The sequence below is a fragment of the Miniopterus schreibersii genome (genome assembly GCF_964146895.1).
Source record: "Miniopterus schreibersii genome assembly, chromosome: 1".
In the NCBI taxonomy this organism is placed as follows: Eukaryota; Metazoa; Chordata; class Mammalia; order Chiroptera; family Miniopteridae; genus Miniopterus; species Miniopterus schreibersii.
Window position 1 is genome coordinate 54,115,100 of NC_138101.1, and position 14,801 is coordinate 54,129,900.

The 14,801-nt window shown below is 36.8% G+C and overlaps 1 protein-coding gene across 4 annotated transcripts in view; it reads left to right on the forward strand.

The window, feature by feature from the left end:
* Positions 1–14,801, forward strand: part of CCSER1 (coiled-coil serine rich protein 1) — a 1,053,860-nt gene that overhangs the window by 354,000 nt on the left and 685,059 nt on the right. For all 4 annotated transcript variants that reach the window (XM_081140171.1, XM_081140174.1, XM_081140172.1 and 1 more), the window contains exon 6: positions 14,395–14,602. In XM_081140171.1, coding sequence (XP_080996297.1) covers positions 14,395–14,602 — 208 coding nt within the window. The remainder of the gene's footprint in view (positions 1–14,394; positions 14,603–14,801) is intronic.

The window sequence follows — 14,801 nt, forward strand, 5'->3', positions numbered from 1 at the left end:
AGTGAACTATTTTAGAGTTACTTTATATAGGTAAACACTCAGGAAACATTTATAAATAAACGTACATAAGACTACTGAATCTAGATAAATGCAACCCAGTAGGATATGTGTTTTAGTAACCACTGGCATATTAGTCATTGGTCTTAAAATATTCAACTCGTGTTTTTTTTTAAATATATCTTTATTGATTTAAGAGAGAGGAAAGGAGAGGGAGAGAGAGATAGAAACATCAATGATGAGAGAGTCATTGATCGCCTGCCTCCTGCACACACCCGACTGGGGATCGAGCCCGCAACCCGGGCATGTGCCCTGACCGGGAATCGAACCCTGATCACCTGGACCCTAGGTCGATGCTCAACTGCTGAGCCACGCCCGGCCGGGCTCAACTCACGTTTTATGTGATTTTACAACATATGATTCATATTGTTTAGTGTGATTTTGGTTGGAATATATATATTTTACAGAAGAAAAAATCGTATTTACTCATAGGATATCAGTTTAAATGTGTCATTTCAAGAAACAGTAATCACAAAAGATCCCAAGTTATCTGCCATTCTGTCTGAGTCAAAAATTCTGCTGTCCACCCAAGTGTCCATCAGTAGACTAGTGGATAAAAAAGCTGTGGTACATTTACACAATGGAATATTACTCAGCCAGCATGGATGGACCTGGAGAACATTATGCTAAGTGAAATAAGCCAGTCAGAGGAAGACAAGGACCATATGATTTCACTCATCTGTGGAATTTAATGAACAAACTGAGTTACCAAGCAAAATAGAGACAGACTCATAGATGGAGAGCAAGCAGATAGCTCAGGTGGTGGGGGTGGGGGGATTGAGAAAAAAAAAAAAGAGAGAACTCAAAAAAAAAAAAAAAAAAATCTCATTTAGGTACATCAACCCAAAGCTCATGGATATTGTATTGAGGTCCTCTCCTAGGACCTCCCCTAAGTGCCCAGCTTTTAAAACCCCTCAAAATGAAGGCCCCAGTGCAGGCTCGCCCTTCCAGGAGCACACCGACGCTCCCGCCCCCCACTTCTTCCCCGACAGGCACGCGTCTCCTAAGCTCGAAGAGACCCCACGAGTCTTGCAACCAGGGCAGCAATGGGCAGTGGCAGCTCATCCCAGGCAAAGCCCCTGAACCTGCCCCCTCTTTTTTCTTTCTTTTTAGTGAGCCAAAGCAACTCTGCCTAGGCTCATTTCCCCGCCTCGTCCCCCTCCTATTACCCTAGGCCCTTCCTTGTTTCACTGTCCCTAGCTTTAATCAGTGTCCCCCTCTGTCTGACCTTCGCAAGTCATTTAACCTCTGAGATCCTTGTGTTTCTCTCCCATAAGGTGGATAGAAAGATCGTACTTGAAGAGATTTTTATAAGACTAAAATTAAATAATGCTTTTGCAAAATAGAAAAAAAAATTCTGCTGCTCTTCTGATGTTATACTCAACCTTCTCATCTAAAACTTTTGGGAAGAACCTTTGCAAATAACTCTAAAGAACTACTTTGTAGCCATTGCTTACACATATCATACATGTGTAGACAAATTAGTACATTTAATATGATATTAATAGTTTAAGTGGTTTTGTTTTCTAGGACTGACATCTTAACGGAGGCTATTGATCTTCTTCAGTTAGCAGAGAAGAAAAGTTTTATGTTATTTATTGAATCACCTGAATAGTTTGCTTCTAAAAATGTGAGAATACTTAGAAGTCAAACCAATAGTTACTTTCAACTTTACAACAATACATTTCATCTGTCAATATTATTGTGAATATGATAGCTGTTGATTTAAAAAGGTACCACTTATAATATCAAATATATTCATATGAATTGAACAAATAAAGCTACGCTGTGTAGTACAGATGGCAGACAGAATTGCATTTCACAGCAATTACGAGATAAGAAAAAATAAAATCTCAAAGCAATGTCATAGGTTAATTTTAATAAACAAAATAAGGCAGCCAATAATGACAAAATTATAGAAAAAATAAAGATATGTCACCTTTCCTAATGATTGGACTATTTTGGTGGCCGTTTTCTAGTCTTTCCTGTGATATGAGGGAGCTGAGATGTAAATTCAGAGGATCTTTTTTAGTGCATGAGCCAGAGGTCAAAGGCACAGTGTTTTATCCCCTTGATGCCTTAACATAGGATCAGTGGGATTTATTCTAATCTCAGTTGGTTGCACAGAGAGAACAAAATGATCCCAGCAGCAGAAGGTTTGCATTCATCAATGACTAGTCGGCTTGGCGTTTAAAATCCAAAACAGATCTTTTTCAAAATTTATGCTCAGCTCTTGTAGGATTGGCATATTTCATGTGTGCGTGTATGTGTGTGTTCATTACTAAACAAAGCCTCATAAGGATATTTGCATAATACCATTTCATGTGAAGAAAACTTTTAAATATATGTATATATTCCTTTTCTGTTTTTCAATTTTTTTTTAGGTGACTATTACAGATAAGTCAAATAGCAAATATTTCATTTTGCTAGCTCTATAAAAGTGCAATTTAAAATTACCAGGGTCATTTACAAATAAAATACTTTAAATCTTAATATAACATCAAAACAGAATAAATATGTGGACTCAAGGTAAAATTTTAGTTTATGGAGAATTTTTTAGAAAGAGTCCAGGGGCTAAAAGGGGATATACCAAATAGATCATTTTTAAAAAATGGTGTTAAGCATATCCTAAAGGTCCTGTTGATAATTTAGTAGGGCAATATACTTGGAGAATAGTAGATAGTCTATCATTTAAAGGACAAGATAATCACAGAAAACAACCATTAATTTTTACCTTTCTAATGAACAGAAAGAGAAGCTGAGTTAAAGTCAATTTATTGGAGTTACCAATGAAAAGAAACTTAGGCAGTCTAACATAAAACAAGATTTATAACATGTGCAGCTCCTTTTTAAAGCAGGGTAATTCCACACTAAACAAAGCTTATATAATTTTCTAGTGCTGACCTCCAGACACTTTATTTTCCCTGGTGAAAAGAGGTTAGAAAACACTGGTCTTAGAACCACATATATTTTTCCTTCTAAATGCAGGAGAAATTGTTATGCAGAATATATTGCTTCCCATTTAGTATAGTTTGAGAAAACTGAAGCCACAAAATGTCTGTTTTGAGCAGACAATAATGCCCTGAATTTTTGTGTGTGAAGTCATTCCTTCTGTGTAAGAAATATTTGTTAAAATAAAAACGCCGTAGCAGTCCCTTATCGGCCGCCAGCACATTAGCTGGATTAATTACCTAAGAGGGGTCAGGGCGGGGAGGGCGGGACACGGCATCAGTGTGTTTTGACAGAGGAGTTACAAGAATTGAATGGCCTCTGACTTAGAAAGTGCAAAATGAAATAAAGCATCTCGATAATGAATTCTGAATGTCCAGGGAGCAGTGCTACTGGACAGCAAACCTGGAGAAGATCACAGAAAGGGACATGACAGGAACACGCCAAAGGGTGTGAGGGCACCGGGAAAACCATATTACATTTTACACTTTAGCCTCGGGTCTGCCAAATGGCAAACACAGAGTTCTTTGATACAAGCTCCAGAAACCTACTTCTTGCTCACTTCATTATAAAAACAAGGTATTTATTGTAAAGATATGCAGTAGTTCACAGAAATAAAGGAAAAGCAAGTAGGCCTCCAGAAGAGCAGAAATATGGTTGTCTCAGGGCGTTGAGACCCTGCGTGACCACAGGATGCAAGGCCATGGATTTGGCCCTGGGTCGCATGGATGACTGGGTGAGCTCTCCGTTAGAGCAAGTCAGCAACTATGGCTTTCTGTGCTGGGTTCCTCAATATTCACATTTTTGGGAACCAAAGGCTGTAGGCCAAGCCCAAGACACTTGACAGCACGGAAGAAGAGATGGGGGACTTGTTTAGCAATCCCAAGAGGACTGCATGCGATCATGAAGGAGAGCAGGGGTTTTCTCAAAGGAAAATTAAGGTTTTATTAGTAAAGGAAGGACCAGAATTTCTTCATGTTCAGGAAAAGAAAAAAAGATTTACATAGGAAGGAAAAATAAGAATCCATTCTAATACTATTATCACCAGCTCCTAAATTTTCCTCTGAGGCCACGAATAGTTTATTTGTAACTGTAACATCCCCCCTGGGTCATAGACACTTGGCTTTAAATATCCCAAAACTGTTAACATCAATGATTATAAGAGACTTTTTTTTAAACAAATTGTTTTGGGTTAAGTTTCCCAATATAAATTATCCTCATATAATTCCTTCCTCTTCTGTGAAACTATTGAAAAATTAGATGAAAACATGTTTTAGGTGGAAAAAGAAATAAAAAGACCTTAGGAAATACTCTGAGGTAGGATTTTCTTGTGCTTTCCAGTCGGTTTGTGTTTATGACTTTTTGCCGAGCAGCCGCCTCTGGAGGGAGCAGAGCGGGTAGGACGCGGGCTCTGGAGCAAGACTCTTTAGATGTAAAGCCCAGTTTTGCTCTTTGCGTCCTGCTCAGTTTCTGTGCTTTAGATTCCTTCTCTGTAAATTAGTAATATCATAAGTGACTGAAAATATCTTAAAAGGTGACATAATTTAGGATATAATTAAGATCGATAATTTAAAAAACAATTTTTTCAGCTATCAAAAATTAGATATAAAACAACCTAATACTGTCATTTTGGGAACGCTTGTTTTAGGAATGGAACTTGATTTCTTTCTGAGGATTTTTTCCCCCTGTTCTCCTTCCTAAATGGGTAGTTGTCTCTGGAGGGGAAAGGGCAAAATGGAGGTTTTCTTTTATCAGTTCTTCTTTGGTTGTGTGAAGAAAAGGGTTGGTTTTTTCGTTTTTTCATCCTGGTCTCTGTTTCAAAGACAATTGAACATTGATACCGATCTGTGTTTCTGCTGCTTCTGTAAAAGAGAAACTATCCATGCCACCAGCAAGCACTGTTATCTAGTTTTAAATGTCAAGTACACTTCCTCATAGAAAGAAAGAAACAGAGATAACATTAAAAGAGGAATATATTGGAGCCAAAGATAGAGTCCAACAATCTAAGTGTCTGTGTCATCAAGACTGGAGTTGGAAAACGATTAGTCAACAGAAATCTAAAGCATTTTGCAGCCTCTAACTTATCTAACCTTGTGATTTATGGCCACGTACCATGTTTATATATATGATTGTAGTGTTTATCTATGTTGGTGCGATGCTGATGAATAATGGAAAGGTAATTCAGCTACTTGAAACGGAACCATTTAAATCAGTTCAGCTGTGACACTCTGTCTTTATGTCACTCCTTTCAAGGTCTAGCCTCAGATTCTCTTACCAGCCTCAAGGACATGTGACAGATATTTACACTTTGACAGATCTATGGTGTGTAATTATGTATGAACCATATTCTGTGCTTTTTATTTACACAAATGATCTAGCCTGTTGTTTATACAAACTCCAGTGGTTCTATTTTTCAGAGAGAAAAAAGGTAGACATGCTTTGTCTCCCTTGTCCATTACTGGTTAAATTTGTTATTGTTTACAAAGTAAATATATTTTTAGAATCAGTACCATTAGATGGTTCTGCACATTGACAGTGTGCTTTCCATATCATAATGTTTATTGTTATAGCATTTAGCATAGATATTTGAAATAAACTTAATGCCTTTTTGAGGCAATTTTATAGTAAGTCATTCAAGCATCTTCCTAGGAAATTATTTACTTTAATATTTCACAAATCTAGTTTCTTAGGATATTAATAGGTATTATCAGTACTCAAGAAGTATTTATTGAAACAATGAATGAATGAATATTCCAATAAGTTTAGGAAATACAGGGTTAAACAAAGTTACCAGGAGTATTCAGTTTTTATTATGCTAATACTACACCAGGAGCTTCTAGAGAGTAAACATTTTAAGCATATTTGATCATTGATATTTTGTTATAAGTAAAAAGCAATTATATTTTTAGTCCCCAAAGCCACACCCATATTTTATATTGCGTGGGAGCAATCTGTTATAGGATTGGGTCAGCCAGGCGAGCTGTTTTACTTACCTCACACTGCAGCTGCGATTCAAACGAGCCATCCACAGCCTGGACTGTGGCTTTGTAACCCAAACTGAAAGATATCTGTAGCGTTGATTAACTGAATTATAGTTAGTATATTACTAATATCATAATTGACTATTAAAATATCTTAAAAGGTGATGTAATTTAGGATTATAACTGGTAATTTAAGAAAATAATACTTATGGATTACCAATTAATTAATCTTTAGGTGCTTTCTAATTTTTCTTAATCTTACTTCAAGCATAAGGGTGTAACTCATCCAGTACTCATGATTCCAGCAGCCTCTTACTTCCAGAATTAGATGTTGGACAGCATATTGGCGAGAACCTATTTATGCACTTTTTATTTAGTAAGAAATAGCTTCAAAATAAGTGGGAAACTATACATTGTTTTCTATATTGCTAAACATGTGGTTTTTCTCACTCAAACAACTGTGCCTCCACTACAACTTTATTTTCTAAAATAGGTCTCCCCAAGAACAAGAATCTCACGTCTCAGGAGGAGCTAGATTTAAACCTAGAAGCCATGAAAATTCCCACTACACGTTTCCCTTGTGAAACTGCTTCATATCTATATTCAGACTCAATCTTAGTCTCCATTTATTATTATTATTATTTCTGTCATTATTATTGTTTTCATTGTACCCGATGTTAATCTCTTCTACCCCTAATGCACTGACCCATAATATTTTTATTACCTTGAATAGTTATGCCTTGGTAAGGCTCCAAAAATAAGTCTTCCATGAAAAATTGTGATTTGGAAACATGTTATTTAGGATTTTAGGATTTTTAAGGTAAAATTCTTAGCATATAAGTTTAGTGTATGTGAAACTGTCATATATTAATTCATTTTTTTCAATATATACTTATTAATTAAACAAATACTCATTGAGAGACTGCTGTGTGTTGGGCATTTGGAATTACAAAGATCACTGAAAGAGGGTCTCCACCCACTTTGGTTCTACTGGACTGAAGAGAAGAAACAAATAGTGTAGCCTGCGGTGGTAGGAAGGATTGCAGAGGAATACCTGAGAGAGGGGCACATTAATCCAGGCTTTAAAGATGAGTATAAATTAGCCACACTACATCAAAACTCACATATATTCTGGGGAAAATTATGTCCAGTGAGCATGATAAGATATGTCTAATCTATTGTGCTGTTGGATTACGTGTTTTGTTTTGCTAAAGCTAACAAGATTTGACACAGTCGGCTGGAGAGAGTCTTGGAATTCATGTATTAAAAGTAAGCCAAATGATTTTTTTATGCGTGTGTGAGTTTGTCAGGATATTTGGAAATCCTTGATTTTGTGTAATCTGTAAAAATCTTATTTTTCTGGTTAAAATTGAATATGAACCATTGCCTCAAGAGTGGAATCTGCGAAATTTGGTTGATAAGATTGATGCAGGTTTTATTAACCTTTCCCAAATTGATAAAGTTCTGTGGCTCTAAAGATTTACTCAGAGTCATAATCTCCAACTCTTTCATTTTTGAAAAGTATTGGAATTTTTACAGTTTTCTTGCCACTATGTATTATGCCAATAATTTTAGGTATTGCCTTTATGCCAAGTTACAGAGCAAGAATTGATTTTCTGTTTGGAAACACTACTTCCTAAATGATACACTCATAGCTAACACTTATCACGCTTAGGTTGCCAGATCCTAAATATTTTAAAAGGTGAAGGGCACACAGCTATACTTTAAGCTGTGCAGTTGTCTGTAGGTTGTATACTACTAAGGATATCATCAATGGTATATATTATATCAGAATTTATTTTGTAATGGACTCTGGCTGCTCATATTTGTAAAACATTGCAATTTATAAAGGTTACTTAGAGGAAATTAAAGACATTCTGTAGTGTGTTTTTTTTAAAAGAAGTTCTGATGTAATGCAATTTATTCAAAGCAAATATACAGTAACATTTTTATAATTTAAAAAAATTATATCTAAAAACCCATTATGTGCATTCCTCAAGTGGTCATAAAAGGAGAATTTTATATACAAGTTCTTAAAACAATAACATTAGGTTCTAAATATCTTATATGATAATGAAATAGGATGGGTTTATGGTGGCCTTTTGGTTCTAAAAGAATAATCAACTTTCCTACATCACATGGATCTGAAACACGACATTGGTATTTTTGTGACTTGTTATCCTGATATTGAACGGAAAAGGGCAGGCAACCAATAGCATTGGAAATAAAATTATTTTTATTTCCATCTCTAAATTTATTTAATTTAAATCCCTAAAAATGATGATTAAATTTCCGTTTCTAAAAATGATGATTCTTGGAGGTGTACCGATTTTTTGCTCGTCTGTGTTCCCACGGCGGAGCCTCTTGCTGTTTGCAGTGCACACCGATATTGCCAAGCAGCACGCCCAGCTCAGCACCGTGCACAGGACAGGCGGCTGTCTCTTTCCTGTGTCTGTTTACCAGAGAGAAACATTTCCTTGAAGACCCCACCAAAGTCCCTGTTAATTCCTGAAGCCATAGGAGAGCCAGTGTTTGATCAAATTAAGGAGTTTCTTGGTTTTGGTCTTGTTTTTGTTTAAAGGGGCAGGAAGGAGGTGTGAGTGAGTAGTGAGGTAGGTAGTTAACAATGTCTGGCATAATTTGTTTTTTAATCTCAGAAATTATATCAGTTGATTCTAGAGTTTTCATTTTTCTGATGAGAGTAACCATCTGGTTATTTATTATGACCCCTCTTTCTTTTAGGACTTAGAACATATTTATAATAGCTGCTTAAGATCCTTGTCTGTTAATTCTAATATATAGATCACTTCATAGTGTTTATTAGTTGTTTTTTGTTTCTTCATGTCTGTTACCTGGAATATTTATCAGACATTGGGAAGTCGTATTTTTGAGAGTCCGCATTTGATTTTGTCTTCCTTTAAAGAAAAAAAGAGTATTGTTCTAGCAGGCAGTTGTTACAGATTGTCCAGATTGATTTTTTGAAGCTTTTTAAAAGTTTGGAAGGCTTATGTCTTCCAGCACTATGCGACTTCTTTGTCACTGGCAGATACATTGTGTATCTGCACAGGCATAAAAACTACAGACCATAACCAAGTTTAACACCCTGAAACACAGTGACAACTCATATATAATTATTGCTGTTTTAACTTTGTGCCTTTGGCACCTGGAAATGTTTTTGTCTTTCCCTCCTGCACTGTAATATGTTTAAAAATAAATGTGGTTGTAAGTTATCCAGTATTTCTCTGTATTTGGAACAGGAGATGGAGTGCAGGTAAGCTCAGTCCAATGTATTCCCAGAGGTCTCCTCAAATTAATTTTCCTAACTACATCTGTGATAAGTGCTACCAAGAAAGGCTTAGCGTAGAAGAAAGGAACCTGTGTATGTTTGAAGAGTAGAGATGCAAAAGGGGTTTTCCTGAAGAAGCGACATATTTAAGGCAAGATCTGAGGGTAGGTAAGCAGCACTTTTTCGTGTAGATAGAAAAACAGATGCAGAGCTCCTGAGGCAGGACGAAGCTGGGCACATTTCAGGGTCTGAATGAAGCCAGTGAAATTGGAACTCAAAAAAGCAAGGAGGCAGCTGGTATAAAATGAGATATGGTGAGGCAAACAGTTGCTAGATTATGGAGGACCTTGTTGGCTATGTAAAGATACTTGGGTTTTATTTTGCCTTCCCCCATATTTCCCCTTTCCCCTACCCATAACTTCAGGTAGTGTGAAATTCTCTTACATGTAAATTCATATCTAAATGCAAAATGTTAACATGTTCTTACAACCACTGTACTCTTGTGGAGGAATGGATGCTGGTTCCATCCCTTCTAGAAATACAGCTAAACATTCGATTATAAAATGCATGTGCTTTTTCCCCTAAAATGACACTTTCATATAAACAATACATTTTCATAGAAAATATGAGGAAAATAGCTTTTTCATCAACAATAGTCCTTCTATAGTTCCTTTAATAGACAGTTTTTATTAGGTTATGGGATGCCAGTTTATTAATACAGATTTATACCTTTGTGCCTATCTAAGAATTATTCAAGCTGGGATTTAATTTATCATAAATAACCTGGCCCTTTTTGAAAATCTACTTAATGAAACTTTTGAAGGCAGGTGTATGCATATGCTTATTTATTGTGCTGGGCAAATAGAGATTACCTTTACTTTCCACTCCTTGGAAATCTGGTTCAGAAATCATAGCCATGTTATAAAGTATAAATCTTTGAGATCCCTTATGGCCATAGATATTCACTATAATGAAAGGTGTCGGTGCACTAATAAGGAGTTGCTCCTACAACAGGGAAGAGCATCAGTCCTTGGCAACAAGCATGCTCTGGGTTTTTGGCCACTGTATTGGGAAGTTTTCAAGTGATGTGAAGAGTACCTGTGGATGGGAAAATGTCTCACTATTAAGATGATAGTAATAAGTAAATGGGGGAAAATATGAAAACTTTTTTGGTTTCTCTCCTTTGTAAGGAAAAATTCTTTAATCATTCTAGAGTTCATATATATATATGTGTGTGTATGTATGTGTGTGTGTGTGTATTCCCATTAAACTTGTCCATTTATTCAACTTCAATATACAGTTATTTACTTGTCTGAAAATAGAATTGCAGCAGAACTTTTTGAACTAGCTTGGTAGAAAATTCCTTTCACACAAAGGACAGTAAGAAAAGTACAGAGCCAATTCACCATAGTAGCTAGTGTAAGTTGTATGTTTTAAGTAATGGTTCAAACTCTCAAGTTTCTCAAGCTGAAACTTCAAGAATACATTTAATGTGATGTTTGTGGATTTTGCTTTTAATCTTACTCAAAACCTTTGGTATTTTGGTACTTATGGACTGAGAAAGACGCGTGAGTCGCAATTTGACTTTATCTAAATGTTAAGAATTTTAAAGACTTGGTCAGCATCCTAAGCAAGGAAGCAAGTGTAAATATCACTGAACAATTCTACTGAAGATTCATGGAGTTCAAACAGAGAGGGTGAACTGTATATAAATGAGCCCAGTGGCAATTACGTTGTTTTTATTTGCAGTAGTTACGATGATTAATGAACCACTGTTTCAGACCTTGGTATCTTTTTTTTATGTGAAGTAAAGGGACTATCTTTTTTGATATAAAGAACATTTGTTCAGTTTCCTGAAACCATGACAATTCAGAGAGTTGGCAGACAGACCCATATATCCCAAAGTACATAATTGTATTATCTGGTGAATCCTGCTAGGCAGGAACAAGTGAGCACCTGAACTTAGCTCTACCTTCTGGGCTTATTAAGGGTTATCTGTGCTAGAGGAAACCAGGGCTCCATATTATTAGAGATTTTTCTTCTTTTCTTGTCAACTACAGGGATGGATTTTTTTTCCAGGTGTATTTACCCAGAGACACTTCATAACTTTCGCCCAATAAAAGTCTATTGTTAAAAACATCGATATTCAAAATATTTAACAATTGTAAAGTCCAGGCGTTAATCAATCAGAAATACAGTGACCACACACAAATCAGGGTGGCTCTGCGGGCCAGGGCAGCTAACTAGCAGTCCTGTTTAGCAGCCCCCTTTACTGCCTCAGCCTAATTAAGAATGGTTTTGATAACTGTGATCTTGTAGCCAACTGTTTTTCATGTAGAAGAAAAATGTTTCAAGATAAAAATTTCATGTGAAAGAATACTAGTTGTTATTTTTTGGTATCAACTACTAAGAAGTTAATGATTCTGGGGAGCCTATCGAGGTCAGTGACCCAGTTCTATTCATCTCTGAAACCAACGGCTGTTGCTGTGCTGGACACAACGACACAATGTAGATGTCTCTCATCATTTTGAAAATATGCTGTCGTTCTGTCACCTTGGGATTAAGAATAGATCCAAAATTTTCAGGTGGCCGATTTTATCATCTGAACACATGGTTGTATGTAGCCCATTTTTAACTGACAGTGGCAGAGATCTTTAGATTTGTAAATGCTAAATTATAATCCTCAGAACCTCAGTAAATTCCTGAAACTAGTCAGAGAACTTCATGCCAGTGCAGTTTCTGAAAGCTTTGTCAGTCTCCACTGATATTTAGAGTCACGATTGGACAGTTTCAAAGGAACGGCATTCCAACTAAAGGAATTGTAAAATGTTAGCTTAATTATTTTTTGTAAGAGTGGTGGGAGATTTTGAACTATGGGAGGCAGCCCTGTAACAGTTCTTTCTGTGGATAAATGGAAATTGTATGTATAGATTATTGCAAAGAATTATGTTTTATTCATTCACTCATTGTATTTGTTTGTTCATCTTCAATATACAGTCACTTACTGAGTTGGCCTAATATGTTCCAGGCTAGTTCATGACATAAACCTGATAAAGTTTTGATAATCCTATTATAGCTAACATACTATTACACATAATGTGACTTCTAATTTTTATATTCTTCTTATTGGTCTTGGAGAAAATAGCATAGAAGATACCAAAATAAAATAGAAATATTTAAAAATGATTGTATAGTTCACTGTAAGTTGTGTTTAGTTGAAATGAATTATTTATATCAGGTAAAATATAGTTTAAAAGTGAAAATATCTAATTATTTGTATGATTATAGGCATGCTCTTGTGTTTTTTATTTGCTTAATTTTTTTCACATGAGATGCAGATCATGTAGTAATTTAGAGCTCGAGTGCACTGCCTGCATTCAGGTCTCAACTCTGTCCCTTTTGTGCTGTGTGACCATCAGCACGTTGCTTAACCTCTCTGAGACTTAAATCCCTCAACTGTGAAATGAGAATTATAATATTATCTACCTCAAATGGTTGTTGTAGGTATTAAGTGGTTTAACATATGTAAAGTCCTTACAAGACTATCTGAGATACATTAAGTATTATTATATATAGGGTGTCCCAAAATATGTATACATGCACTTTGAATAATTATAAAGGCAATGTTTATTAAAATACATTTCATTTTCAAAATTGATCTATCAGCTGTTAAAGTGTGTATACAGTTTTCTGGGACACACTGTATATATAAGAACAGTATGTGGTTAGTATGGAAAAAAATCTTATCTTGCCAGAGTGGTCATGTTGGGTCATCCCAGGTCTATTTCTTACTAGCTATTTAACTCTGAGCAGTTACTTATCTGGGCCTCAGTTTCCTCATATGTAAAGTGAAGATATGCATTATATCTACCTCTTGGACTTGATTGAAATAACACATATGAAATGGTTAGCATAGTACTTGGCCCATAGCCAGCCATTGAAAAATATTAGCTATAACTTTTTTTTATTTCATTATAGGTATAAAATGGGGATAGTAAATACTATTGTAACCAATTAATGTACCTATGAAGACAAGTGAACACTTGAGTGTGATCCAGAAATGTGTTTTCTTTACTAATTATTCAACACTTTATAAATTAAATTATATTATGTATAAATAATGAAATTTGAATAAAATTAACAGGATATCTTTTCTTATCTGCATCCTTGCCTAACCTTGCTGACAAGTCCCAAGGCAACTTTTGTTGTTGTATTTTTCTCAATTTAGGTAACTAAGTAAGCTTGTCATATAATTTGGGAAATAATATACATAAAAGGTATCCAATTAATGTTACAGTTAATTTTAAGCTATTTTCAGAACACCTTCATATGAAATTTCTCTTTCAGTGATTTCTACTGATTTTTAATATTTTTAGAAGAGTTAAATAAGTGTGAACATGTTGTAATCGTGAATAAATGAAATTCTAGCTGAGGGGGGAAAAAAATCACTTTTTATAATGGTGATTGTTATTGAATCCTACCACTGTTGATCTTAAAAATAAAACAGCCAGTTATTTTACCAGCAAAAAAAAAATGGGCTTATTCAGGAAAACAGAGAATTGCAATTTGTGACAAGCATGCTATCTCAAAAACTATAGGCAGTCCAGCAGACGAAGGAGAGGGACATCACTTCATCGAGAAAAAGAAGGAATCTCGGAGGGGGTCCCTTGGATGAAATTCCGTTGGAGGAAAGTGGGGTTCAGGGTGTAGTGGCTGCCAGCTGGCCAGTTGCTGGGCCGGGAGACATGCCCCTTGCTGCTGAAGGAGTGAGCCTCGCTGGCCGGGAGTGCAGTCAGTGCACCCGTCCCCTGGGGCCTGTAGTTGACACTCCTCCCTGTCGGGTGGTGTGGGGGAGAGCTCCTCCTGGCCGCCCTGCCTTCATCTTACAAGAGATTCCTTCATTCAGTTTCACACCGCTGCGTATTCAGTTGACCCGTTTCTGTTTTCACAGAAAGCCTCAGAATCCTCCAAGGCGAGTAGGAGGGAGTGTGAGGGTCCCAAGGAAATATTTTCTAGCTCACTGCTGACGTCGGTGGCCAGCGTGGAACATACTGGTGGACAGGGTGGAACATACTGCGGGGAATGTGCTACATTGTAATTTTTGTTTGTTTCTTTCGTTAGGAGCCTTTCACTGAAATTAACAAAGGACACTGACCAGGACGCCAGGTGCCCTCACGTCGGCCGAGTGCCCGGCAGCCCGTGTGCGGACTGGCCGCCGCAAGGGGCCGAGGAGAGCGGGGGCTTGGACTCGCTGCCCTTCAGGCTCATGCTGCAGGACTGCACGGCCGTCAAGACGCTGCTGCTGAAGATGAAGAGAGTCCTCCAGGAGGTGAGGCTTCGCTCTCACTGACGCCGCGGGCCTGCTTTGGCCCTGGCCCTGCCGCTGATTAGCTGCGGGACACCGGGCAGGGGGCAGGGCTGTGGAGCTCTGCTTTAGGTGCACTCTTCAGCTCTAACATTTTCATATTCTGTGAAGGGATTGAAAAAGAATTATTGGTACCAAGCATGGGGGAAATCGGGTAAAGAGA